The following is a 27,628-nucleotide window of genomic DNA, read 5'->3' as shown; positions in this document are numbered from 1 at the left end:
AAATAGTCTACTCTTTTAATTTTCTAAGTTGGGACAAAAGCTAGCTTTTAAATTGTAATGTTACAAGATTTTGACAAGTATCTTATGCTCTTATTTAACGGTCTGATATATTTTATTTCACGCAACGGTAAGATAAGTCAACTCTATATTACTTAACTTTGTATTTTTTATCAACTCAAACTTTTTAAAAAAGCACATAGATTTTGACATGTATCTTATTGTTTTAACTAACGAGTCCAATGTATTTTGTTATAGATGAATGCCATTTCTATGCTGATGAAACACAGCTCTATCTCTCATTTCAACCAGATGATCCAACGGTAGCTGCACGGATCTCAGGCTGCCTGGCAGACATCTCAGCATGATTGAAAGGACATCACCTACAGCTCAACCTGGCAAAGACTGAGCTTCTTGTTTTCCCTGCCACTCCAAATCTACAGCATGATTTCACCATCCAGCTAGGTTCTTCTACAACTACCCCATCAACTTCGGAAACTTAAACAGAAACCAAACTGTGACAGTTTTCTGGTGATTGTTTTACATAACATATAAATTTAACATATAACATTTCTCGTTACAATTTAATTACATTTTTTCTCGTATATCTTACATATTTACAGATACATTTATATTTTTTGCTCAGTGGGGTTCAGTACTGGACATGTCAAAAAGTTCTTTCACATCACACAGTACACCATTATTTTATGCATCTTGGTTGCAGGTGTACTGTCACACAAGAACACAAAGGTGGAAGCACAGAATGTCACTGTATAGCATAGTTTCAACAATACCAGTATCATGAGTTCATTCTAGGGAATCCTTTCATCATCAAAGCAGGAAGTGAAAATATGAAGCTGATAAGCATCACTTTACATAGAAAACATGCTGAACAAAAGCGTAGTGCTCCCTCCCATCTGGTTATAAGGCGCTCGTCTGTTTTACAGAGGATTAATCAAATGTTTTTGATGCTCTGCAAACATCACTATGGAACAACAACAGAGACATAAACGGAGGTACTGAACTTTTTTTTGTGTAAATACCATAACTTAAAAATTGTTTAAATTTACATCATTTTTTTATTTCTTAAACTTATTCATGTTAATTAGTAATTATTTTAATATTAAATTTTTCCCAAATTTTATTTCTTTTTGAAAAGTAATTATTTAATTATTTCTTTCTAAGAATATATATATATATATATATATATATATATATATATAAAAACTTATTTCAAAAAGTGAAACTTTAATATATTCTACATTCATTACATATAATGTAAAACATTTCAAAAGTTTTCTGTTTTAATTTTGATGATTAGAGCTTACAGCTCATGAAAGTCAAAACTCCAGTATATATATATATATATATATATATATATATATAAAACTTATTTCAAAAAGTGAAACTTTAATATATTCTAGGTTCATTGCATATAAAGTAAAACATTTCAAAAGTTTTCTGTTTTAATTTTGATGAGTAGAACATACAACTCATGAAAGTCAAAAATCCAGTATCTCAAAATATTAGAATATTTACATTTGAGTTTTATTACATAATCATCCATACAGTATCAATTCCGGGTATCTCTTCCTCTTTGAAACTACAACAATGGGGAAGACTGCTGACTTGGCAATTGTCCAGAAGACAATCATTGACACCCTCCACAAAGAATGTCACAGAAGGTCATTACTAGTAATTCAAGATGGCCGACACAGCAGCAGTGCTTGAGTAAAGCTCCTCAAATCTCAGTCTGCTAAATGCACTAATTAATTAACCTTCGTGCATATTTATCCCATGTCAAAGTTTAAGTGTTATTAGAGTTACAAAACCTCTTTTTTGTTACTTGTTGGACGGACACTGTTACAATCTGTTCACCTGATCATCTCACCTGTGCTCCGCCATGGAACAAAACGCGACCAACGCATTTATTTTGAACGCTCTCCAGCAACTAAAGCAAGAGATGTTTACGTATTTTGACCCAAAACTTGATAACCTGCAAACAGCTGCTAATGCGTTGCAGTCTTCCCTTAAATCTCTCGGGGATCAAGTAGGCGAGCTTGAATTTCGAGTCAGTTCAAACCAGGATAATATAACTGATCTAGAGCAACGCGTTGAGACGCTGGAGAAGCAAAATGCTGTTCTGTTACAGAAAGCTGAGGATGCCGAAAATCGGAGCAGAGCCCTAAATCTTCGCTTCATTCACGTTCCTGAGCGTGCTGAAGGTACTGATATAATCGGCTTTATTGGACGTCTACTCATCCTTCTCTTCGGCGAAGCCAACTTTCCCACTCCACCGGTGATCGAGCGCGTTTATCGCACTCCTGGAGTCTCCTCTAAACGGAATTCTAAAGCTGGACCAAGACCCATTCTAGCAAAGCTTCTCCACTTTCAGGACAAACTTAAGATCCTTCGCCTCGCTCGGGAGAAAAAGGAGCTGATGTACCATGACTCTAGAGTTTTCATTTATCCCGACTTCAGCCACGGCTTGACGCAGAAACGCCGCCTGTTTGATCCGGTGAAAAAGAAACTGCGCGAGATCGGGATCCGTTACGCGCTGTTGTATCCAGCTACTCTCAGGATCCACATCGGCGATGAAGTTCACCTCTGCAACTCTCCTGACGAAGCGGAGGTGCTTATTCGGGATGTTCAGATGAAGTCTCCCTAGTTCTGGTCTGTCCTGATTTGCACTTCTCCTTATACTTTGCATTTTGTAACTCTCCTATTTAGTTTTCAATTCTTGAATCTTTATTTTCTGTAAACTGTGGTGCTTTGCGACTTGACGCATGGCTATACTGACCCATGATCTCAATGACTATTTATTGATTTATTTATTATATTTTATTTTTCATTTTTCATTTTATTTATTGGCACGATGTCTCACTTCTTGGATTATAATATTTGCAGACTGGGACTTGGATCTTTTTTTTCTTTTTTCGATTTGTATTTTTATTTCCTAATGTTTTTGTTTGTTTTTGTAGAGTGTTTGTGTGTATGTGGTTTTGTTTGTGTGCTGACTCCCATGGTGCTCACCCACCCTCTCTTTTATTTTTCAATATGTACTTGCATAGATCTCGTCACTAGTCACTGTATTTTAATTTATTTTTCTCTCTGATAAATATGGGTAAAGGTCTTTACATTATGCACCTGAATATTCGAAGCCTACTCCCCAAAATCGACCAACTACGAGCGTGGTTGGCCTATAATAATCCAAGTATTATTACATTATCCGAAACTTGGCTTACCAGTAACATCTCTGACACCGATATTAGTATTGACAACTATAAACTGTTTAGATCGGATAGAGGCACAAGGGGTGGCGGAGTAGCCACTTATGTATTATCAAATTTAAATTCTCAATGTATGATTCCTAATGAGATTCCTGTATATTTTGAAGGACTTTTTATTAAAATCACTCTTCACGAAAACAAGCAACTAATTATCGGAAATATTTATAGACCGCCTAATTCTCCCAAATTGGATTCAATTAAAAATATTATTTCTACTGCATCTTCTTTAGTTTCTAATAAGGAAATGATACTTATGGGTGACTTTAACATCAATTGCTTCATTCATCAACACTTACTGAAAGAAATATGATTAATAGCGTAAACTTGACTCAACTTATAACTGAGCCCACAAGACTTACTCTTACCTCTAAATCTCTTTTGGATTGGGCCTTAGTTTCTCACCCTGAACGAATAATTAAATCTGGGGTTCTACCAGACTGCTTTAGCGATCACCACATGATTTATTGTATTTGGAAAATTGTGAAGCCACGTCTCCCTCCTAAATTTATTAAGATAAGGCAAACCAAATTCTTCAATAGTGACCAATTTATTAATGATTTGCAACAGATTAACTGGTACAGGCTCAATTTAATTCCATTCATTGACGATGCATGGAATTTCCTCTATACTGAGCTCCAGAATGTTATAAATAAGCATGCTCCTTGGACCACTATCAAAGTTAAAGGTAGTCATTTACCGTGGGTAAATGGAGACCTTATTAATCTTTTTAAACAGAGGGACAGGGCTTGGTACAAATTTCGACGTACAAAATGTATTGTTGACTGGGTAGAATATAAACGTTTAAGGAATATTTGCACTATGCAAACAAGAAACTCCAAATCAAATTATTTCAGAAATTGTCTAATGAATGATTTTAAAAACCCACGACGATTTTGGAAACAGGTTAACAATGTACTTGGGAAATCAGAGCGGGTCACAACTAATTTGAACCTGAATAATGAAAGGTTAGATGATCCAGCTAGCATTGCTAATGCTTTTAGTTTGCATTTTTCCCTAGCACCACAGGTACAGACTTATCAACCTGATCTGGCCCCTTGTTTCCAGCTGGGCAGTTCCTTTTCATTTATAGAGGTCAGCCCAGCTGATGTGCAAAGGGCCATAAGTGAACTGTCCTCTATCAGTGGTGCTGGTCCAGATGGCATCGAGAATAAGTTTATTAAAATTGGTTCTCACGTACTAGCAGTGCCATTGGCCTCACTTTTTAACCTGTCGTTTTCTTCTTATAAATTTCCTTTAGCCTGGAAATGTGCCAAAGTTATTCCACTTCATAAAGGTGGTAATCCTGAAAATATTAATAACTATAGACCCATTTCAATCATTAATAGTGTTGTAAAAGTTTTTGAGAAAATAATTTTTTTCCAATTATCGAATTATTTAGTTGACAATAACTTATTATCTCAACACCAATCTGGATTCAGAAAACATTTTTCTACCACTACAGCACTTCTTAAATTTACCAATGATGTGTTTTCGAGTTTTGATAATCGTATGTGTACAGGTGCATTGTTTTTAGATCTTACTAAAGCTTTTGACTTAGTTGATCATTATTTACTCTTAGATAAATTGTATTCTGTTGGTCTGTCTACTTCTTCTTTGCTTTGGTTTAATTCTTATTTACATAATCGTCGCCAGTGTGTGTCCTTTGGGGGCAGCATTTCTAGTTTCACCGGCATTGACAGAGGAATTCCTCAAGGTTCCTCTCTCGGGCCTTTACTTTTTTCGATATTTATTAATGATTTACCACGTAGCTGCACTGATTGCAATATCCAACTTTATGCTGATGACACGGTCATTTATTGTTCCAAACCTAATATTTATGACATCAGCACTACATTACAAAAGGGTTTTGATTCAGTCCAGCGGTGGCTATTGTCTAATAAGCTTCTACTTAATAAATCAAAATCATATTTAATGCTTTTTCAAAAGAAGCCGAATCCTTTATCTGAAAATTTACTAAAAATTTTATTTCTTGATCAAACTCCTATTAAACCTACTAAGCAGGTCAAGTATCTTGGCCTTTGGCTTGATTCTGATTTTTCTTTTAGTACTCATGTACATAATACAACTAATAAGCTCAACTGCTCACTTAGAATTTTATACCAATCAATTAATTGTTTTAATTTTCCTGTGAGAAAAAGAATTGTTTCTCAACTTCTATTGCCAATCTTGGATTATGCCGACATTGTATACCAAAATACTACTGTTTCTTGCCTTCAGTCGCTCAATACTGTTTACAATAGCCTATGTAGATTTATTCTTCGCTGCCCCTACAGAACACACCACTGTGAAATGTACCATCAATTGTCCTGGCTGACCCTATCACATAGAAGGCGTTTTCATTGGTTACAATTTATTTTTAAATGTATTTATATGGACTATCCTTCCTATTTAAAACAATATCTAATTCCAGTTAAGTCATTTTATAACTTGCGTCACAATAACCAAATCTATTTTTTTATTCCTCAAATCAATAAAGAAGTAGGAAGATATGCATTTCAATATAAAGCACCGTATGAGTGGAACAATCTTCCAATTTCTATTCGCTCTTTGACTTCCTTTTCATTGTTTAAAAATGCCATAGCTCAATATCTTCAGAATACATGTAATTGTTTTTAATTATTATTATTATTATTTTTTTTTCTCTCTTTCTCTGTGCTGGCATTATTGGTGGTCACTACTGTACTATCGTTCTATGTGTGCATATGTGTTTACTGGTGTCTAGATGTGTGTTTTGGTACATACATATTACATGTGTTTATTCTGTTGAGGGAGGTTTGTGCAACCTTTGGAGAGTCTTGTATGAGTGAATGTCTTGTTTGTATGAGTTATGTATTATATATTTCTGTATTTACCATTATTGTAAATAATGGAAATATATTTCTGTTTCATTTGTGTATGTGTTTTTTGTTATATTTGACTGCCGCTGTAAGGTCAATGTCAATTTTTGTATTTGGACTTGAGGACCCCCTCGAAAACGAGATGGTTCATCTCAAGGGGTTATTCCTCTTCAATAAATAAATGTCAATTACTGACAGAGGCAGCTTTTCACAGAGTGCTGTACCAAAGCATATTAAAAACAAATTTGACTGGAAGAAATTTGGGTAGGAAAAGGTAAACAAGCAACAGGAATGACCCTAAGCTTGATAATACTGTCAAGCAAAGCCGATTCAAACACTTGGGAGAGCTTCACAAGGAGTGGACTGAAGCTGGATTCAGTGCATCAAGAGTCACCACGCTCAGACATCTTCAGGAAAAGGGCTACCAAGCCACTTCGGAAACAGAAACAATTTATGCATTTAGCAGACGCTTTTATCCAAAGCGACTTACATTGCATTCAAGTTACAGTTTTTACATTTTATCAGCTCTTGCTTTCCCTGGGAATCGAACCCATGACCTTGGCATTGCTAGCGCCATACTCTACTATTTGAGCTACAGGAAAGCCATCTTAACTGGGCTAAGGAGAAAAAGAACTGGACTGTTGCTCAGGTGGTCCAAAGTCCTCTTTTCAGATAAAAGTCCATTTTGCTATTCATTTGGAAATCAAGGTCTGGAGTCTGGAGGAAGACTGGAGAGGCACAGAATCCAAGCTGCTTGAAGTCCAGTGTGAAGTTTCCGAAGCCAGTGTTGATTTGGGGTGCCGTAACGTCTGCTGGTGTTGGTCCATTGTGTTTTATCAGGTCCATAGTCAATACAGGAGTCAATACCAGGAGATTTTGGAGCACTTTATGCTTCTATCTGCTGACAAGCTTTATGCTGATTTCCTTTTCCAGCAGGACTTTAGCACCTGCCCACAGTACCAAAACTGCTTCCAAATAGTTTGCTGACCATGATATTACTGTGCCAACATGCCTGACCTGAAACCCATATGGAATCTATGGGATATTTTCAAGAGTAAGATGAGAAACAGTCAATCCAACAATACAGAAGAGCTGAAGGCTAAATAGTGTATTTGTGCTAAAGGAGCCCCGACCAAGTATTGAGTGCATAAATGAACATACTTTAAAGAACTTGAACTTTTCTGTTTTGCAAATCCTTTTTTTTAATTGATCTTAGGAAATATTCTAATATTTTGAGATAATGGATTTATGAATTTCATGAGCTGTAAGCTTTAATCATTGTAATGTATTTGGTTTGACCTGTGACGACACAGAATGTGACGTTCCGCCCCCATGTAATGCACGGGATAGTGGGCAACCACAAGTGATGGAGCAGGAAATAAAAGTTGGTTAGTGTTCCTGTATTTCCCGTCTGCTGGTGTCTTTATGCGAAAGAGATTAACATAAAAAAAACGCTGCAATGGCGACGAGGATATAAGCGCGATCTCAACGCGTGTTTCAAGAGTTTGAAGAAAGCCTGCCTGTGCGTGAGTGAGTGCACACAGCCGACATCAAAAGCCATAGCCATGCAATCAGTGATGAATCATGCACCCATCCAGCCGCTTGACACAGAAACGGACCCCAGTTCGGTAGGAACTCGGTGGAATAAATGGATACAACGTTTTGAAAACTTTCTTGTTGCTATGAACATAACCGGCGAGGCTAGACAGAAAGCGCTGTTGCTGCACCTCGCTGGTGAACGTGTGCATGACATCTATGACACGTTTGCAGCAGACGAAGATGGCTATGCTGAAACAAAAACAAAACTAAATGGATATTTTTCTCCTAAAAAGAATACGCAGTACCTTGTTTATCAATTCAGAAAGGCTGTACAGCAACCTGGAGAAAAACTAGACACGTATCAAACTAGACTCAGAATGCTTGCAAAAGACTGCGAGTTCGCCGATGTTGACTGCGAAATAAAGTCACAGTTGATACAAAGCTGTACTTCGTCCAGGCTGCGTAGAAAAGCACTCAGAGAACCAGACCTGACTCTAGAAGCTTTGCTAGATCATGGCAGAACACTAGAAATCTCTGAACAACAAGCAGTGGGAATTGAACAAAATGCAGCGGGTGCTGTCAACGCCTTACATTACAATCATAAGCAGCAGAGCGAATTCAACACCACCAGCAGATGGACGTCCAACACTCAGTGCAGAAATTGTGGTGGAAAATATCCACATCAAGGTGTTTGTCCTGCTAAAGGAAAAGAATGCAGAGCATGCGGAAAGTTGAATTAGCAGCGACAATTAAGATCTTTGCGCATGGCTCTGGCATCGCTCTGCCTATCATTGGTGTATTCCAGTGCAATGTTCAAGCATCACATAGCACTACAGAGACCAAGTTCTGTGTTCTTCAGAAGGATGGACACACCCTTTTAAGCTATGGAACGGCACAAGAGCTTGGACTGATAAATATCACCAGTGCTGTTAATTATACAAACACCATCCGCACAGTAGCTGATGAACTTGTTGAAAACTATCCAGAACTGTTCAAAGGAATAGACAAACTTAAAAACTTCCAAGTGAAGCTGCATATCAATCCTGACGTCCAACCTACATGTCAGCCACATAGACAAGTGCCATTTCATATTCGACAGAAAGTAGGAGCTGAGCTACAAAAGCTGGAAAATTATGACATAATAGAAACAATAACAGGTCCAACGCCATGGATTTCTCCAATTGTATCTCCACCCAAACCAAAAGATCCTGATAAAGTCAGGATATGTGTTGACATGCGCCAGGCCAATACAGCCATACAACGTGAGCGTCATATATCACCCACCATTGATGATGTCATAAAAGAGCTGAATGGCGCAAAAGTCTTCTCCAAACTTGATCTCCGAGCTGGTTACCATCAGATGGAACTTCACCCAGACAGCCGATACATTACTACATTCACTACACACCTGGGACTAAGGAGATACAAACGCCTAAATTTTGCCATATCTTCTGCAGCGGAGGTGTTCCAGAATGCCATAGCGCAAACACTGCAAGGCATAAAAGGAGTAAAAAACCTCAGTGATGATATCATCGTTTACGGCGTCTCACAAAAAGCACATGATGAAGCTCTCTGAGCTGTCTTTCAAAGACTAAAGGACACTGGTCTTACACTTAATCGTGAAAAGTGTGAGTTTAACAAACACAGACTTGAGTTCTATGGATATATCTTTTCTGCCAATGGCATCTCAGCAGACCCCAAAAAGGTTGCAGCTATTCTACAAGCCAGTGAGCCCAAAGATCCTGGGGCAATCCGAAGCCTCCTCGGCATGGCAAACTACTGTTCAAGGTTTATACAGGACTTTTCGACGATCAGTGCACCTCTTCATGAACTGACTAAAAAGGGCACACCATGGCAATGGGGTGATACGCACAAGCAAGCTCTTCAGCAGCTCAAAGATGCTTTAGCCAGTGCCACCACCATGTCCTACTTTGATCCTTCTAAGGACACTGAACTTGTTGTCGATGCTAGCCCGGTTGGCCTCGGTGCTATTTTGTCTCAAATGCAAAACGGACAAAAATGCATCATTGCATACGCCAGTCGTGCACTCAGTGACGTTGAAAAACGATACTCACAAACTGAATGCGAAGCTCTAGCTATTGTATGGAGCTGTGAGCATTTTCCCTTGTACCTTTATGGTCATTCTTTTACTCTAGTAACTGACCACAAGCCCCTTGAACTAATATGGAATAATCCAAGATCGAAGCCACCAGCCCGAATTGAAAGGTGGGGCCTCAGCCATAACAGTTCAGAACTGAGTACAGAAAAGGAACTGACAATCCTGCTGACTTCATGTCCAGACACCCTGTCTCATTCGAGACAGAACACAACACAACGGCATCTAAAGTAGCAGAAGAGTACATCAATTTCATGGCACTGCAGGCAACACCAAAGGCCATGACACTAGAAGAGATAAAAATGGAGACAAAAAAAGATGCTGTTCTTCAGCAGGTCTGCTCAGACATAAGACTCAACTCATGGCACAAGAATGCTCTTGACCCTCTCTTCACAGACATCTTAAAATGCTACAAGAATGTCAGTTCCGAGCTTACAGTGTCACCGAATGATGATCTCATACTCAGGGGTTCCAGAATAGTCGTACCCTCCACTCTAGAGCAAAGAGTTTTACAGCTTGCCCATGAGAGCCATCAAGGCATCGCTAAAACCAAAAGTCTTCTGAGAGAGAAAGTGTGGTTTCCCAATATTGACCAAAGAGTTGAGACCATGATCACAAGTCGCATTGCTTGTCAGGCAAATACCCCCATCACCCATGTCGAGCCGCTTCGAATGTCTGAATTGCCAGAAGCACCATGGCACAATCTGAGTGCAGATTTCTTTGGACCATTACCAACGGGGGAGTATCTGCTGGTTATTATAGATGACTACACATGGTATCCTGTAGTTAAAATTCTTCACACTACCTCAACGGCTGCTTTAATACCAGTTCTTGATGATGTCTTCTCTATGTTCGGAATTCCCAGTGTGCTTAAAACTGACAATGGCCCTCCCTTCAACAGCAGTATGTTCACACAGTTTGCGGATTATATTGGGTTCCGTCATAGGAAGATAACTCCCTTCTGGCCACAAGCAAACGCTACAGCAGAGCGGTTCATGCGCACATTGGGGAAAGCTATCCGAACTGCACACACTCAAGGTATTCCGTGGAAACAACAGTTAAATGTCTTCCTTCATGAGTACAGATCCACACCTAACTGCACAACAGGGACTTCGCCCGCTGAGTTGATCTTTAAAAGGAAAGTGCGTACAAAAATTCCCATAGCTACTCCAAGTACCACCGATGCTGATGATGACATCTGTGCAAAAGACAAAAGGGCAAAAGATTAAATGAAAACCCTTTCAGACAACCGAAGACATGCCACACACATCAACATTAAACCTGGTGACACAGTGCTGTGTCGGCAACAAAAGCGGAATAAACTAACAACACCGTACAACGCAAAGCCACTCACAGTCACCAAAGTCAAAGGCACAATGGTAACTGCAGAAGGACATGGACACTCCATTACAAGGAACTGTTCTTTCTTTAAGAGACTCAACCAGGAGACACCAGATCTTTTGTTTGACCTTGGATTTGAAAATGAGACAAAACAAACTGACTCATGCACAGTCTCTCAGAGATATCCTGTTAGGCATAACCATATGCCTCCTGCTTACCTCTCTAACTATGTTTAGGTAGACTGTGTAGTGTAATTAAATAATTGCACAGAGTGTTCAAAGCAGGTGTCGCAGACTATTTAGAAAACAAGGACTATTCAGACTTTCCAACATAAAGTGTTCATGTTACTCTGAGATGGAGTTTTTTCAGAGAATTTTCTACAATAGTCAAGGGTTAAAGATGTTAATGTTTTGTTATCATAACAAACAAAAGATACTGTTGTGTTTTACAAGTTGCAAAGCCGTAAAGTCAAAAAAAAAAGAGTGTTGTAATGTATTTGGTTTGACCTGTGACGACACAGAATGCGACGCTCCGCCCCCATGTAATGCACGGGATAGTGGGCAACCACAAGTGATGGAGCAGGAAATAAAAGTTGGTTAGTGTTCCTGTATTTCCCGTCTGCTGGTGTCTTTATGCGAAAGAGATTAACATAAAAAAAGCTACAATCATCAAAAAAAAAAAAAAAAAAACTTTTGAAATGTTTTACATGTAATGAATCTAGAATATGCAAGTTTTACTTTTTGAAATAAGTTACCAAAATAACTTTTTCATGATATTATATATGTATGTATGTGTTTGTATGTATATTCATATAAATTTAGAACAATTCTCTACAAATCATACAGCTAGATAAATATGTATTTATAAATGTAAAATTTATACATTTATACATCATACATCCAGTGAATTTTCACTTTTCCAGTAAGCTGTTCCCCCTTTTTCTTTTCCGAAACAGGCAATCTTGGGATGTGTGCAGAGAAGTACCAATCATTCAAGATGAGCTGAATCCAAAGAAACAAGTGCAGTGTTTGAAATTGTTCTCGTGTGCCATTGTTGGTGTACTTGTCTTCGCCCTTGTGCTGCTCAGTAAAGTGAGCTGCTTTATTAATCACTTTATTAATTTACTCACTGTAATAGATGACTTTTTCTTCAGTAGGACAGTGAAGAAGTTTTTATCTGAAACTGTGGTCCCTAGTTTTAAAAATGAAACTCAGCAGCTACTGTTTTTTGATAATAATAATAAAAAAGCATATCAAAGAACATAAAATTAATACCTGTGGCTCCTGACGGTGTATTGATATATCTAACAAGTAGTTTGTTTACGTAGCTAATCACCCAATGACATTCACAATTATATTATTAAAGCACCCATTAATTAAGTGAAACCTGGATGTCTAAAGCATAAAGTGAATAATAAAGTGAATAAAAATCAGCTTACCTTTTTACATAAAAAATATCACCAGCACTTCGGTCTTCAGTCCAAGTCAACTGTTTCCTCAGTTCATTGACTGTTGGAGGAACTGGAGTGCTGAATGAGTTCACAAAAAGAACAGCATAGGATCATATGCGCCTGTATTTTGGCTTATTTCGAATCTGAGTGACTGTCAGGCACGTCCAAAAGTGAGTTTTGATTTAGTAACTTGTAGATCTATGCTGCTTGAGCCACGAACTGTTCCAGATGTTCAGTCCGATTTGATGATCTGGTTCACGTAGTTCACCAAAAAGAATCGGTTCATCAGAAAGATTCGTTCACAAACTGCTATTACTCTACTTTTAAAGCATTATGTGATTTAAACAATAGGTCTACATAATATTCACATAAGCTGTTCATAGGAGACGTATTGTATTAGTCCTACAGATACAGCATAAGATTTTAGACCTATACTATTAACACTTTTACATAACATTTATTTTCTCTCACAATTATGACTTTTTTTCTCAGAAATGCAAGTTTATATCTCCTAATTTGGACTTTATAACTCGATTTAACTCAAAAATAGTGAGTTTGTCAATTCTGAGGGGAAAAAAGCCAGAAGAGCCGGGGAAAGAGAGAATGACTAGTTGTTTTTCCTTATTAGAATTGCGAGAATAAAGTGAGAATTTTGAAATATAAAATCAAATTGACCTTTTTTTATTCTTTTATTCCATGGCTCCATAGACTGTCACTGCCACCAGATAGGCTCTGCCCACAAAAAACGTCATCCCTGTTTCGCATCTAACACTACACCACTATCTAATATCAATTACGAGTGACAAGCTCTTGTAAAATGTGGAGATCATTTTGAAAATGACATTTAATCAATAATCTATAATCTTTTTAAATCAAACTATTTTGTACCGTATCTGTGTAATTCTCTAGCCGTAAAGGCCATCTCTCCCGGGTTTTCTGCAACCATGATGTGCACGCTCCCCAAATGTTTACAAACCTATAATTTGTCTATAAAATGTTGTAAATTAATGTTCAGTTTCTTACACATACCGATCGTTTCGTTTCATAAGAGCCATGGGTATTAAAAAAAAAAAAAATTATATGCTTTTTTAAATTTTATTCTCAAAAACTGTTTGCTGCTTAACTTACTTATGGCTCATATCCACCGAGCGGTATGGTTCAGTACAGTACGGTAGGCAATTATGTCCGTTTCCATTGTCAGAAGTTGTGAATGGTACCAAAATAGTGAACCGTACTGCACCACTTTTTTTGGTACCCTTCCATTGGGGTACCTTGCACACCAAAAGGGTGGAGCTAAACTCCCTGCAAAACATTGATGTTGACTAGAAGCGTCACTATTGTGTGATACAAGGGGATAAAGCTTCTCCTTCACTCGCTCCACTCTGCTGTACATGAGTGTTGGGCTTATTTACATTACAAAGTGCCCAAACACAAAAAACTATAATGGTGTATTTTATAATATATTCTATGAATCTGTGCTGCCCTGCCAAATTTTGCTACCTCCCATTAAAACAGTTGGTAGTAGGCCTACAATTTAGACAATGAAAAATGCTACCTGTCAAATTATGTTTTTTAATGTCTGCCCCTACCACAACCCTAAACCTACCCTTATAGTAATGCAAATACAGTAATTGTGTGTTATTTGCAGTTGTGGCTAGAAGGGGACACAGCATCGGCCGGTGTTCCAACTAAAAATCTTTTTTACTGTTGTACTGAAAAAAATCAAATAATATAAAATAATGATAATAAGTCACCTACATCTTGGATGGCCTGAGGGTGAGAAGATAAAATAACAGTGAATTTTAATTTTCCACTTTTAATTATCCACTTAGCTATTGAATATTACAAAAAAGATTGAAGATCATTTTTGTGTTTACAGACATCATTTCTGCTTTTGATAACATTTGGGAACAATCAAACTGAGATTATATGTTCAGAACAAAAACCGACCGCCCTACTTGGGATTGGCTTTGTTCTGGTTGGGCCAAGTGTTCTCCTTCTGCTAAAGAGCACATGGAAGTTCATTTTCAAGAGTGCAACCAGGCCCTCGAAATTAACTCTTTTTTGGGTAAGCAAACACAAGTGTCTGACATTTGTCCTGTCTTGTTTTTTTGTTTTGCTCCCCATGTGCCTTCCTTGCCCTAGTTTCTCCCGCTATGTCCTTATTTGGTTAGTTTCCTGTTCTCGTTTAGTTCTCATGATTAGTTTATTAGTCCCCAGCTGTGTTTCATTAATTATCTAGTTTTAAGCCCTGTGTTTCCTTCTCTCCAATGTCCGGTATTGTTTGTCTTCACCCCAATCCGCGAATGTCTTCCGTGTTTGGATTCCCTGTGAATATTCTGATTAAAGGATATTGTTATTTGAAGATTTCCTTGTCTCCTTGTTCCCTTGCTCCAGAGAAACGTGACGAGTGTTTAATGAATAGATTTATACTCTGTAAAAATGTTTAAAGTTGTTAATCAAGATTATTGGAGTGTGTTTTTCTACAAAATGTAATGTTTAATTTAGTGTTTTACTTGTCGTTTCTTTGCGATGGTTTGTTACAATCACTTACTAGCAATTTCTTAGTGATTTTATTTAATCCAATTTGGTCCCACTTTAAATTAGGTCGCCTTAACTACTATGTACCTCAAAAATAAGTACAATGTACCTATTGTGTTAATATTGTATTGCAAAACACTTGCTGCTATTTAGATGGGATATGGATAAGGTTAGGGACAGGTTTGGTGGTATGGGTGGGTTTAAGGGTGGGTTAAGGTGTAAGGGATGAGTCAACTGTGCAACTATAAATGTTATTACAGAAAATAATTACAGATGTAATTGCATGCAAGTATTTTTTAAAATGTAAGTACAATATAAAAACATCTACACCATAAGTGCATTGTATCAACTTATTAATTTAAATGTAAGTACATAGTAGTTAAGGCCACCTAATATAAAGTGGGACCTCCAATTTTGTTATAGACAGCATAGAACCTGATTATGATGGCCGTAACCTTTCTGACTTTGATTTGACCTTTCTTCCAGGTTCTGTGTGTTGAGTTCCTGGTAGCACTGGGAACAGCAGTTCTAACAATAGTAGCCATGCCACACTTTGACATTGTCACCAATGTGATGATCCTAAACAGTGTGAGCATCCTGTCCGCAGTGTTCCAGGTGGTCGCTGAGTGCCTTGCCAAAGAGAAAAAGTGGCTTATAATGCTCACCGTATGCTCCATTTTATTAACCATCGCAGGTTATGTGTTCTTTGCAGTCAGTTATTTGGTATTCGAAAGTTCCTTAGAGATAAATATATCAATTGGCCTTGCCATCATTGGGACCATCTGTGTTTCTGTGAACTGGTGGGAGAACTACAGCACGCTCTTTGCTGTATCATTTCTAGACAACATTTCCAAAGACATCGCTCAGTCCCGTAACGTGGTCTGCATCATCTCCAGTTTGACGAGAATCCTGGTTACGTCAGCTGTGGTGGGAGCTTATGTTCCTCTGTCAGGTAGAGAATGGAAATCGGTCAAACTTGTCTTTGAAACAGTCATCGTTTCATTGGTGGTGATCCAGATTGTATCCTCTGCCTTGTGCCGCTGGTTTGTGGTTGTGGCTTGTAAGATGCACGCCCTGCACCGCAGCTTCGTCCTGCCCATGTACCTGGCCTCGATCACAGTTTTGGCAGTCTTTTTGGTTCCAACATCAATCAGGCTCCCAGATTCAAATCAAACTTCTACCTGTTTTGAGACCTTTCAGCCAAAATCCATTGACACATGGCTGCATTTGATGTTGACGGATGCTATAAGAACTCTGAAAACCAGGGACATTGTGGTTAACGAGAAGATAGGGGGACTGACCTGTTTGGGCTGCTCTGCTCTGAGCTGGTGGCTGGGACTCATGCTCAGTACAGTTTACATCTGGTTCCTGAAGATCCATCGAATAGAAAGAACCCAAGATCTGTTTGTTCGACGCATGTATGAAGGAGCATTTCTAGAACAGTCCATGTTGCTAAATACCCGTTTTGAAATCAGAAAGAGAATCAAGGAGAAAAAGTGGTAAGTGTTTTTACTTTTTAAGTATGGTTACATATATCATTAATATATCAGCCAATATTAAATATTTTTATTTATCCATAACAAAAGTTCATATTTAATGTTGAATGGTATTTTTTTTACATTTATATTTTTATTTTATATATTATAGAATTTACATATATAAAATGTATAAACCTAAATGTAAAATAACCATTTATTACCATCTATATTTCTTTGTCATCATCTAAATCTCACTTAAAGTCTTTAAACACTCTTTTAAACACTAATAATAATACATCTTGGTTACATATGTTGGTTATTAACTGGATAACATGATTATGTTGTTATTGGTATGAGTTATTCTTTTATTATTATTATCAGTGCATCCCTTTAAATCAACCCCTCTAAGTTAAAGCATTGTACACAGTAAATGTGTTCCTATTAAAATTGACAAATGAGATCTGTTTGATGTTATAGTTCTTTCTCCAAGGCATTAGTAAGATTAGAAGGAGAGCAAAATCCCCCACTTCTTAGAGGTTTCATCTGAGAAAGAGACCCCTGTGCTTTCACATATATCTCCTCTGGAGTTTAAAAAGCATTCAACATCTAAAACTGTGCTCACATTTACCAAAATACCTGCAATTAAAATAAGTCTGTAATAAAGTCCTGTTTCAAAAGGATCTAATCAGATTCTTCCAAAAACTATATCTGAGAACTTCAAGTCTGTTAAACAATGAAAGACCAAACTTTTCTTTGGATTTCTTAACATGGAATGACTTATTCCATGAAATATTTAAAATGTACTCCTCAGTGCAAAAGAAACCATCAGAGTGTTTCTGTGTGCAACAATGTGGCACGAGACCTATGATGAAATGATGAAGATAATCATCTCTATGTTCAGGTAAACAGACTACAATTACTCAACTTCTAAAAACTTAAATTGAATTTTAATTGCAAAATTCTTTTACTACCAGGCTCGATAAATACAGGCCCAAGACCAAGGAACATAGTGATGTCGAGTTTGAATTCCATATTTATTTTGATGATGCTTTCAAGGATGTTGATAATGGAAGGCATGCAAATGAATATGCTGAAATACTTGTTGATGTAATTAAAGAAGTTTACACGTAAGAATCCTCCTTCGTTATATCTGTTTATGTGCTCTGAGAACTTATGTGCAAGACTAATCTACTAATACTTCACATACATTAGCATTTTCATGGAAGAGGATCCATGTATATTCAAACAGAAGGCAGCACTACCACGCCAGAAAATCATAAACACCCCTTATGGGGGTCGGCTGGAATACACCCTCCCTAAAGGCAATTTGATGATGGTTCACCTCAAAGACAAGACACTTATCCGTCACAAAAAAAGATGGTCGCAGGTAAGATTCATGAAAAATCCAGTTAAAAAACAGATAAATATATATTTTCTTTTTATACCCACAACTTCACTAATCATCTGTGTTCGCAGATAATGTACTTGTATTACATTCTTGGCTGGAGACTTAACAGACAGAACTTCAAAAAGCTTAAGGCAGGTGAAGAACTGGATTACCGTAAGGAGAAATTGAAGGTTAGTAGCTTATTATTAGACTTTCTACAGATTAATACAATATCAGCCAGAATTTTTGACTACAGCGTGTTTTTTTTCAATGCTCCTTAGAAAGACAGTGAGAACACATACATCTTGGCCCTGGATGGGGACACTGATTTCCAGCCGTCAGCAGTCATGCTGTTAATCGACAGACTTAAACTCTACCCAGAGGTTGGAGCTGCCTGTGGCAGGATTCATCCCACGGGCACAGGTTGGATATATTATAGCTACATCATGTGGCTTTTGGTCCTGTAGCAGTTAAAAATAAAACTGCATTCATCTTGCAGAATTACAATGTTTTGATTGTACGCTGGATCTGCTCAAATAAATGTGGTCGTTCGTGGCACCAGAGTACACATGGAAATCTAAAAAGATGTCATCTAAGCAGGTGTCATTGTGTTTTGATTTAATGGAAACTTTGATGTTTTTAAATCAAAACACAAGGATTGTTGATGGACCAACTGATGGACCCTTCTCATGTGCTCTATGAAGGATGCGAACCACTTAGGTTGGTGTTACCGCTTTCCAAGGTTCAGATACAACTGCTATAAGATTTTTATTCCTTTGGCTACAAGATTTTTAAAAATCTAATGTGAAAGACATAAGCACATGATTGGTCTTAATGCAGGTATCTTTTTACGCGGTCTATCTGTTTTGGCCAAATCAAATTTCCCTTAAGAAATCGCTAAATGACGTAACAAAAGTTTACATTACAAGTCATTAACACTGGACGTTAAGACTGCTAGTCTGATAAGGTCAAATATTAGGAAGTCGTGGCCTAATGGTTAGAGAGTCGGACTCGTAATCCAAAGGTTGTGGGTTCAAGTCTCGGGCCGGCAGGGATTGTAGGTGGGGGGAGTGAATGTACAGCGCACGATTGAGGTACCCTTGAGCAAGGCACTGAACCCCCAACTGCTCCCCGGGCGCCGCAGCATAAATGGCTGCCCACTGCTCCGTGTGTGTGTTCACTGCTGTGTGTGGGCACGTTGGATGGGTTAAAGCACGAATTCCGAGTATGGGTCACCATACTTGGCAGTATGTCACTTCACTTCACATATTACAATGAACTTATGCTGATGCTAGAGAGCTGAATGACTATTTATCATTTCAATTAAATATATTACCTGTTAAAAAAGAAAAAAACATTTCTGGGTTGCTTTTGAATCCTTACAAATCTTGGAGTTCTCGCCACATCTGAAAAGTCAAGCCAATGTTGATTCTGGTTTTATTATGGAATCGGGTGACGCTTTCCCTTTTTGCGTGTACATGCTGCTTTGTTAGCACGTTTTTGTATTTGTAAATGGCTTGAAAGATTCATGAGCAGAATAATTATAATAAATAATATAATAATAATAAAACAATAATAATAATTAGAATGGAGTTGCAATAAAAAAATAATAATTTTAATTATTATTTAATTATTAAAAATAATTATTTTTATATTGTATTCATAGCTCAGACAAAATCATTATTGGCTCTTGTTCATGATTGGCTCTTGTAAAATACACAAGTTTTGGCAGGGTTCCCCTAATAAAAGTCCAGAGGCTAAATATCATGTTATTTGGGTTGCTTCAACCCGTGGGCATGAAAAACATATTTTTCTTCTTCTGTAGATGTTTTATGTCGGTTGGCAAACCAGCTTATGAAAAACATCCTGCGGAAAGAATGTTAAAGTAGCCCAATTCCACAGGAAAACCACGGACTTGAGGCTGATTTATACTTCTGGGTCAGACGTATGCCGTAGCCTCCACGCCATAGGCTGTGCGTCGGTTTTCGTTTATACTACTGCGTCGTTGTCCGTGCAGTACACATGCAAACCGCTCGGGTGTGGTGACCCCTGCACTAGAGACTACTTATTATGCATAGATTTTAAGTGCGATGAATAGACTAATCAGATCATTTCTTCACTATAATTGAAGGGCCCATGGTATGGTATCAGAAGTTTGAATATGCGGTAGGCCACTGGCTGCAAAAGACTGCAGAACACGTGTTCGGCTGTGTACTGTGCAGCCCTGGATGTTTCAGTCTTTTCAGAGGAGCTGCACTCATGGACGACAACGTCATGAAGAGATACACAACCAAAGCCAGTGAAGCCAGCCACTATGTCCAGTATGATCAAGGTCTGCTTGAAGCTAACCACTGAAAAATTATATAAATTCAACTAAGACTAAAGTAATTCACCCTCTGTTGGTGTAATGTCAGGTGAGGACCGCTGGTTGTGCACTCTGCTGCTGCAGCAGGGCTGGAGGGTGGAGTATAACGCAGCATCTGATGCCTACACCAACGCTCCACAGGATTTTAAGGAGTTCTACAACCAGCGCAGACGCTGGGGACCCTCTACCATGGCCAACACCATCGACCTCTTGGGCTCAGGAGGACTGACCTCTCAGAGGAACAGCTCAATCTCAAAACTTTACATCTTGTACCAGATTATCAGCATGGCAGCTTCCATCCTGGGCCCTGCTGCTGTCTGTCTCATGATATCAGGTAAAGTTAGCAGTTTAGAAATATTTATTTGAATAAAAAAAAAAAAATCTATATTTTGTGCTTGGATTTATTATTCTGTTTCAGCTGTATGGCATAAGGAAGATATGTTTTTACAGTTACATTTGACCAAAAATATCTATTAAAGTGCTTTGTTTATATTGCAGGAAGCTTTGTGTTCACCTTCAATACGGATGAAAATATAGCCCTAGCTTTGGCCATAGTGCCCCCTTCTGTCTACCTCATCCTGTGCTTCAAACTGAAATCTGACACGCAGATTAAAATTGCAGCAATCATGAGTGTACTCTATGCATTTCTCATGGCAGGAACAATTCTCTCAATCATAGGTAATTTTTTTTGTCTTTAAGTATCTTTTAGTTTGATCAGCAGTTTTCTTTTCAGAGCAGTTTTCTTTTCCAGTTGGCACAGTAAGATTTTTTTTAAATAAATTAATACTTTTCTTTTACAAGGATGCATTAAACTGATAAAGTTTAAAGTGACAGTAAAGACATTTACATTATTAGAAAAAATCATCACTGGAGTAAATTACATTTTAAAACATTAAAAGACATAAGACAGTTCTTTTAAATTGTAATGATATCTCAAAATATTACAGTTTTTACTATAGTTTTGAACAAATAAATGCAGCCTTGCTGAGAATAAGAGAATCAAATATATATATATATATATGTATATATAAAAAAATCTTACTAAAACTTAGGAATGGTAGTGTACATTAGACTTAGGTGCATTAGAAAATCTTACCATTCCCAACCTTTTGAAAGTACAGTAGCTGTATGCTTTAGTCCATCAATATTTTTAGACTGCGCATTTTTTCTAAAAGATAGCAATATGATCTAGCCTATATCTATAATACTTTCTCTTCTCTTGTCAACTCTCATAGGTGATTTAGTGAAGCAAAAGACTTTTCTGACCCCCAGTGGTCTGTTCCTCATCGGCATGGTGGTTTTGTACATAATCACGGCAGCTTTACACCCTCAGGAGTTCTCACTGGTCATCTATGGATTGTTATACTTCCTATGCATTCCCAGTGGGTATCTACTCCTAGCTATTTACTCCATAGTCAACATGAACAATGTCACGTGGGGCACTCGTGAAACCGGCAGCCAGACTAAAACTACGGCAGTCGATACCATCAAAAAAAGGGTAATGAATGCCATATGCTGCAAATGTCCATGCTTGGAATCTGAAGATCTGAGTGAGAAGAAATTACCATCAGAAGAAATAACAAAAACTGAAAAGCCACAAATTCCCTTGGAAACACAAAGGTAAAAACATGTCCACACAATAGGACAATTGAACATTGACACTTCAGTCCATCTGTGAGCATTTTATTTTGTATCTATTGTAACTACGTAGAGGCGTGTTTTAATACTACAACTAAAACTAATACTGTATTCCTATGTATTGTAGGGGACATGAGTTCCAGCTTAGTCCTCATCAAAGTAAGTGTAACTTCTATAAATAGTTTCATAATATTCTATGTACACTTATTGAATTTGACTACCATTAAAACTCATATGTTTCATCCAAAAGCTTGGATTGAACATTTGCAGATGAAATCTTATGAATTTCCTTTGGATGAATCTGCACTGCCTTTGGTAAGTCTAACTAACAAAATATCTTAAATTAATGTATATATATTAATATATATATATACACTGAACAAAATTATAAACACAACACTTTTGTTTTTGCCCCCATTTTTCATGAGCTGAGCTCAAAAGATCTAAGACTTTTTCTATGTACACAAAAGGCCTATTTCTCTCAAATATTGTTCACAAATCTGTATAAATCTGTGTTAAGCCCGATTCGGACGGTAATTGTTTCTCAGGGGGACATAAGTGATTTTCACCATATACAGGGGGTAGTTGGTGATTTAATTGCCGTCCGAATGCAACTGCGGTCAGGCCAGCCTCCACTTTGAAAAACACAGTCATTCTAGCCGCCACGTTATTTTGTGGTGCGCGCATATACTAGGCGTTGCGGTAATAGCGTGTAAAAACTCAGATCAAAGGAAAAGTGATCTCTGGCATTCATTTATTAAGCCAGTTTCTCTGTCAATAATGAATGAATGAATGAACGAATAAATAACTTCTAAATAATACACATATTTAAAAAACGGTCTGATAAAATGAAAATGACTTCAAATGTTGAGTAATATTAAATGTACAATTTCCAAATAATATGAAAATAACTGTCTCATGAGGAATAACAAAATAAAAGCCTTTCATTAACTTGCATATAACCATATTTATCTGTAAATTCACAAAAAGAATTTACAGATAAATATTCCCTGTTTCCACAAAAAGTTTCAATTTTGGTGTTGTTGTGGATGGGCTTTAAAACAGGTCGATTCATTTATACTGTTATCAGCACATGTTGAAGTATATTCGTCTCTTGTCTCTTGAGAATATGCGCTGTTAATGCAGCTTTAGAGAACTCCATCAGTTTTTTTTTTTTACTTTCACTTTCTGTATGACTGAAATTAAGACGTTCACTGGCATAACTATTGAGCAAAGTTTGCACGTTGCTGTTGTGATATCCATTGGCTCGCCTTCATCAAGTTCAAGTTCAAGTTCAAGTTGAGCTTTATTGTCATTCTGCTACATGTGTGGACATATAGTGGAACGAAATGTCATGTCTTGCAGGACCACGGTGCTACATACTAGTTAAACATAAGATAAACATACAACAATGCAAGTATAAGAAAAAAAAAAATATCTGTATCTGACTATACATATACTATAACTACTATACCTAGTTGCCTAGACATACACAAACTGAGACTGTACAAGAACTTTACATATATACTGTACATGAAATTGTGCAAAAAGATAGAAATAAAAATAAAAATTTTATATATATTTTGTACATTAAATTGTTGTGCAGATTAAAGAGAGATTTTGTGGGAAGCAGTGCATAGTGCAAAAAGATTTGTAGTGCAATGCTCAAGTAAACATTATTTTGTAGTGCAATGCTCAAGTAAACATTTTTATTTTGAGTCTTTGTAGCAGGGAGTGTTCATAGAAAGTGTCTAGTGTGCATATAGTGGGAATGAGTGCGTTACTACAGGTGGTTTGTATAGCCCACTCACCTGTGTGTAGCACACTCAGAATTGCACTTAGGAAAAGTTGTCAACTGTATTAATGAGTTGGGTGAGTGGGGGGTCAGAGGGGGACAGGGAGATTGGAGTTAAGAGCTGTCACAGCCTGGGGAAAAAAGCTGTTGAGCAATCTGACAGAGCGAGCTTTGATACTCCGGTACCTTCTACCTGATGGTAGGAGCTGGAAGAGGTTGTGGGAGGGGTGGGTGGGGTCTTTCACGATGCTGGAGGCCTTGCTGGAGCATCGTGTAAGGAAAATGTCCAGGATGGAAGGGAGAGGGCCAAAATCACAGGCAGAACAGAGGTCCCCAACCACCGGGTTGAACGAGAACGTTCGGGGGAAAATGTGAATACATGTCGACGCTCTGTTATTTATTGTGCATAAATTATTTTTCTAATTCTGTATTTTCGTTGTATGCGATTGATATCGAGTAGCAATTTGACGATTTCATGTTAAATTAGTAAATAAAAGATTGCTCTGATCTGTTATATAGGCTATTAGGGCTTAAACGTATTGCAGTTGATCAAATCGGTATGCCGCGCTGTCTGAAACACGTCTCTATGCTTGTGCGCGCTGTACTGCACACACCCGAAGCAAAATAACATGGCAGCTAGAATGACCGTGTTTTTTAAAGTGGAGGATGGCCTGACCGCAGTTGAATCCAGGATGGCTGTGTTTTTCTCTCACCACCTCCGTGAAAATCCCCGGCCAAATTACCTACTGTTTTTTGACAAACACCAAGGTCGTGTGGTAATTTAATTGCTGTCCGAATCCACATCTCTGAGTTTACGAAAAGAAATCGATTCAAAATTCAGCATTTAAACCCTTTTTGAACACTCCCAAACACCGTACGGTAACTGTTGTACTTCGGTGTAATTTGCATACATATTTATTTCTGAAATGCTGGAAAGTATTTAAAAGAACAATACTTCATAACTGCTCCACCACAGCGAGTGAGAGCAGAAAGAGAAGAAAAGCATGTAAACATTCGAAATGGATCTTTATGGCAGCGGCAAGTATGCAATACAATTTTAAAATGTGTATTATAAATACGTATCGCGTATAATTATATACAACTATAGCGCGTATTTTCCTATTTTTAAACAGGAGATTTAAATAATAAAATAATAAATAGGATTATACATTATAAAATATGCTTGGAATAATAATAATATATTTTGAATAATAAGTATTTTTAAATACATTTTACACAATAATAAGAATAAATTTGTAAATAAAATTCATTTTATTTACAGCACACAATCACGTGACTGGCCACGTGAGCAGCGCGTTCTCGGATTCACAGGATCACAAAACTCACTCCTTCACTGTGAATAAATCGCCGTCGGAATCCATGAGTTTGATCACTGAGGTGATATGTAAATAAATTTTTACAGACGTCCATATGAGAAACAATTGCCGTCCGAATCGGGCTTTAGTGAGCACTTCTCCTTTGACAAGATAATCCATCCACCTCACAGGTGTGGCATATCAAGATGCTGATTAGACAGCATGATTATTGCACAGGTGTGCCTTAGGCTGGCCACAGTAAAAGGCCACTATAAAATGTGAAGTTTTACTGTATTGAGGGGGTCCGGGGGGGGGCTCTGAAAACCAGTCAGTATACGGTGTGACCACCATTTTCCTCACGCAGTGCAACACATTTCCTTCGCATAGAGTTGATCAGGTTGTCCACTCCTCTTCAAAGGCTGTGCAAAGTTGCTGAATATTGGCAGGAACTGGAACACGCTGTCGTATACGCCCATCCAGAGCATCCCATACATGCTCAATGGCTGACATGTCCTGTGAGTATGCTGGCCATGCAATAACTGGGATGTTTTCAGCTTCCAGGAATTGTGTACAGATCCTTGCAACATGGGGCCGTGCATTATCATGCAGCAACATGAGGTGATGGTTGTGGATGAATGGCACAACAATGGGCCTCAGGATCTCGTCACGGTATCTCTGTGCATTCAAAATGCCATCAATAAAATGCGTCGTGTTCGTTGTCCATAACATACGCCTGCCCATACCATAATCCCACCGCCACCATGGGCCACTCGATGAACGTTGACATCAGCAAACCGCTTACCCACACGACGCCATAAAAAAAAAATGGGGGCAAAATCAAAAGTGTTGCTTTTATTATTTTGTTCAGTGTATGTATATGTATGTATTATAATTTTATTTAAATTTTATTTATTATTTAGTTGTTGTTTTTTTATCGTATTAATCAAAAGCAGCCATGTATTTTTGTCATAATACTTTTTTTATTTTTTTCCCACAGTAATTTTTGGTCATTCTAACTTGAGCCTTTTGTCGCTGCAGATGTCAACTGTATACTTTAAATTTTATGAGTTGCTGATTAGATATTAAATATTATGTTTTAATTCCTCATTTTTTTCACATGTTGCAGGATGAAATCGATTTCTGGAGAGAACTGCAGAAGAAATATCTGGAACCTCTTAAAGAGAATAAAGAACAACAGGAAAAAATCGTTGATGATCTCAGAGAACTTCGAAATAAGGTACGCAAAAGAAATATAGTATGTGGTCTTGTTCTAAAGTATTTGCTCTGGAACCGTAGAGATTTGTTTCCATGCTGTTTTGCCTTACTTTTCCATACAGGCTACATTTGCCTTTTTCTTCTGCAATGCACTTTGGCTGGTGGCAACTTTCTTCCTTCAGGCGATTGGAGACTCGGCCTCCATAAAGATCCCAAAAATCTATCCCAATGGGACTTATGACCCAACAGAAGTGTTTTCCGTAGATCCAATCGCACTGATGTTTCTACTGAGTTTTGCAGTACTGCTGTTAATGCAGTTTGTTGGAATGCTTTACCACAGGTAACTAAAAATGCACACAAGAATCAAATCACAATTACTGATAAAGAGACGTTTTTTAATGGATTATGTCCTTTTGTTTCAGAATCTACACATTAATGCATTTTGTGGCATATACTGACACAGAAATTAAATCTTATAGAAAGCAGTTACATCGGTCACATCAGGTGAGCCAATGGATCACACACAAAATGATGACATTTTAAATGTTATTTTTTTTTTTTTTTTTAATGAACCATGTCAATCATGTTGCACAGATCCTGGACTCAAATCCACCAGCCTGAGACGTATGGGCCAGACACAGCTTCATGTTTTAAGAACCCATCTGTTAGGGCTATAACTTCAGTATAATGTTTTGCATTTAATAATTAATGTGGATAATAACAGTGCAAATAGAATGTTCTGAATATTTATTTAGTGTTTAAACCTGAATGCTCTGTTGTAGTGTAAAACATTGGGCCTGACAATTAATGAATTAATTACATGATATGCAAATTAATAATTAAACTAATCACAATCAATTACATAGTATTGAATATTAGCATTGAATATTATTGACATTAAAAGAAATGGCCAATAATGTGTAGTTTGTTAGCCAATATATTATTTATTTCTACTTAATTATTTCCATTCCATATACCATACCACTATATTTCTTTATTTCCTTGTTTCTTTCTTTTCAATAATTAACTGCACTAAATTAACATTAAATTCACAGTTATATAAAAATATTTTAAATCTATTTCTTTGAACACATTTACTGTAGAGTGCATTTAAATAAATTATATTGATATATGCTCTTTTGAAAATGTCTCTCATTATATACTTGCTTCTATATTATTTTGTTTTATGTGATGTAAAACAAGCATTATTCTATGAATCCTTGAATAGTATGAAACAAAACCCTTATAGATCACTTATATGCTAAAATAACTATAATAATAGTACAACTTGATAGCAAGAGC

The 27,628-nt window shown here is 37.3% G+C and overlaps 1 protein-coding gene across 1 annotated transcript in view; it reads left to right on the top strand.

Annotated features, from left to right (window-relative positions):
- Positions 1-950: 950 nt before the first annotated feature.
- Positions 951-27,628, top strand: part of LOC306843033 (chitin synthase chs-1-like) — a gene marked incomplete at its 3' end in the record, with an annotated part of 45,573 nt that continues 18,895 nt past the window's right edge. The window contains exons 1-18 of the mRNA XM_079374273.1: positions 951-1,013; positions 12,097-12,232; positions 14,471-14,659; positions 15,619-16,631; positions 17,422-17,511; positions 17,585-17,737; positions 17,823-17,997; positions 18,087-18,188; positions 18,279-18,420; positions 20,129-20,329; positions 20,412-20,696; positions 20,861-21,040; positions 21,598-21,982; positions 22,128-22,159; positions 22,251-22,315; positions 26,238-26,348; positions 26,449-26,666; positions 26,749-26,830. Coding sequence (XP_079230399.1) covers positions 985-1,013; positions 12,097-12,232; positions 14,471-14,659; positions 15,619-16,631; positions 17,422-17,511; positions 17,585-17,737; positions 17,823-17,997; positions 18,087-18,188; positions 18,279-18,420; positions 20,129-20,329; positions 20,412-20,696; positions 20,861-21,040; positions 21,598-21,982; positions 22,128-22,159; positions 22,251-22,315; positions 26,238-26,348; positions 26,449-26,666; positions 26,749-26,830 — 3,588 coding nt within the window. The 5' untranslated portion in view covers positions 951-984. The remainder of the gene's footprint in view (positions 1,014-12,096; positions 12,233-14,470; positions 14,660-15,618; positions 16,632-17,421; positions 17,512-17,584; positions 17,738-17,822; positions 17,998-18,086; positions 18,189-18,278; positions 18,421-20,128; positions 20,330-20,411; positions 20,697-20,860; positions 21,041-21,597; positions 21,983-22,127; positions 22,160-22,250; positions 22,316-26,237; positions 26,349-26,448; positions 26,667-26,748; positions 26,831-27,628) is intronic.

Source organism: Barbus barbus, assembly GCF_936440315.1.
Source record: "Barbus barbus genome assembly, chromosome: 23".
NCBI classification, from domain to species: domain Eukaryota; kingdom Metazoa; phylum Chordata; class Actinopteri; order Cypriniformes; family Cyprinidae; genus Barbus; species Barbus barbus.
Note: the sequence above shows the minus strand (reverse complement) of the source record. Positions and strands in the feature narration are given on the sequence as shown.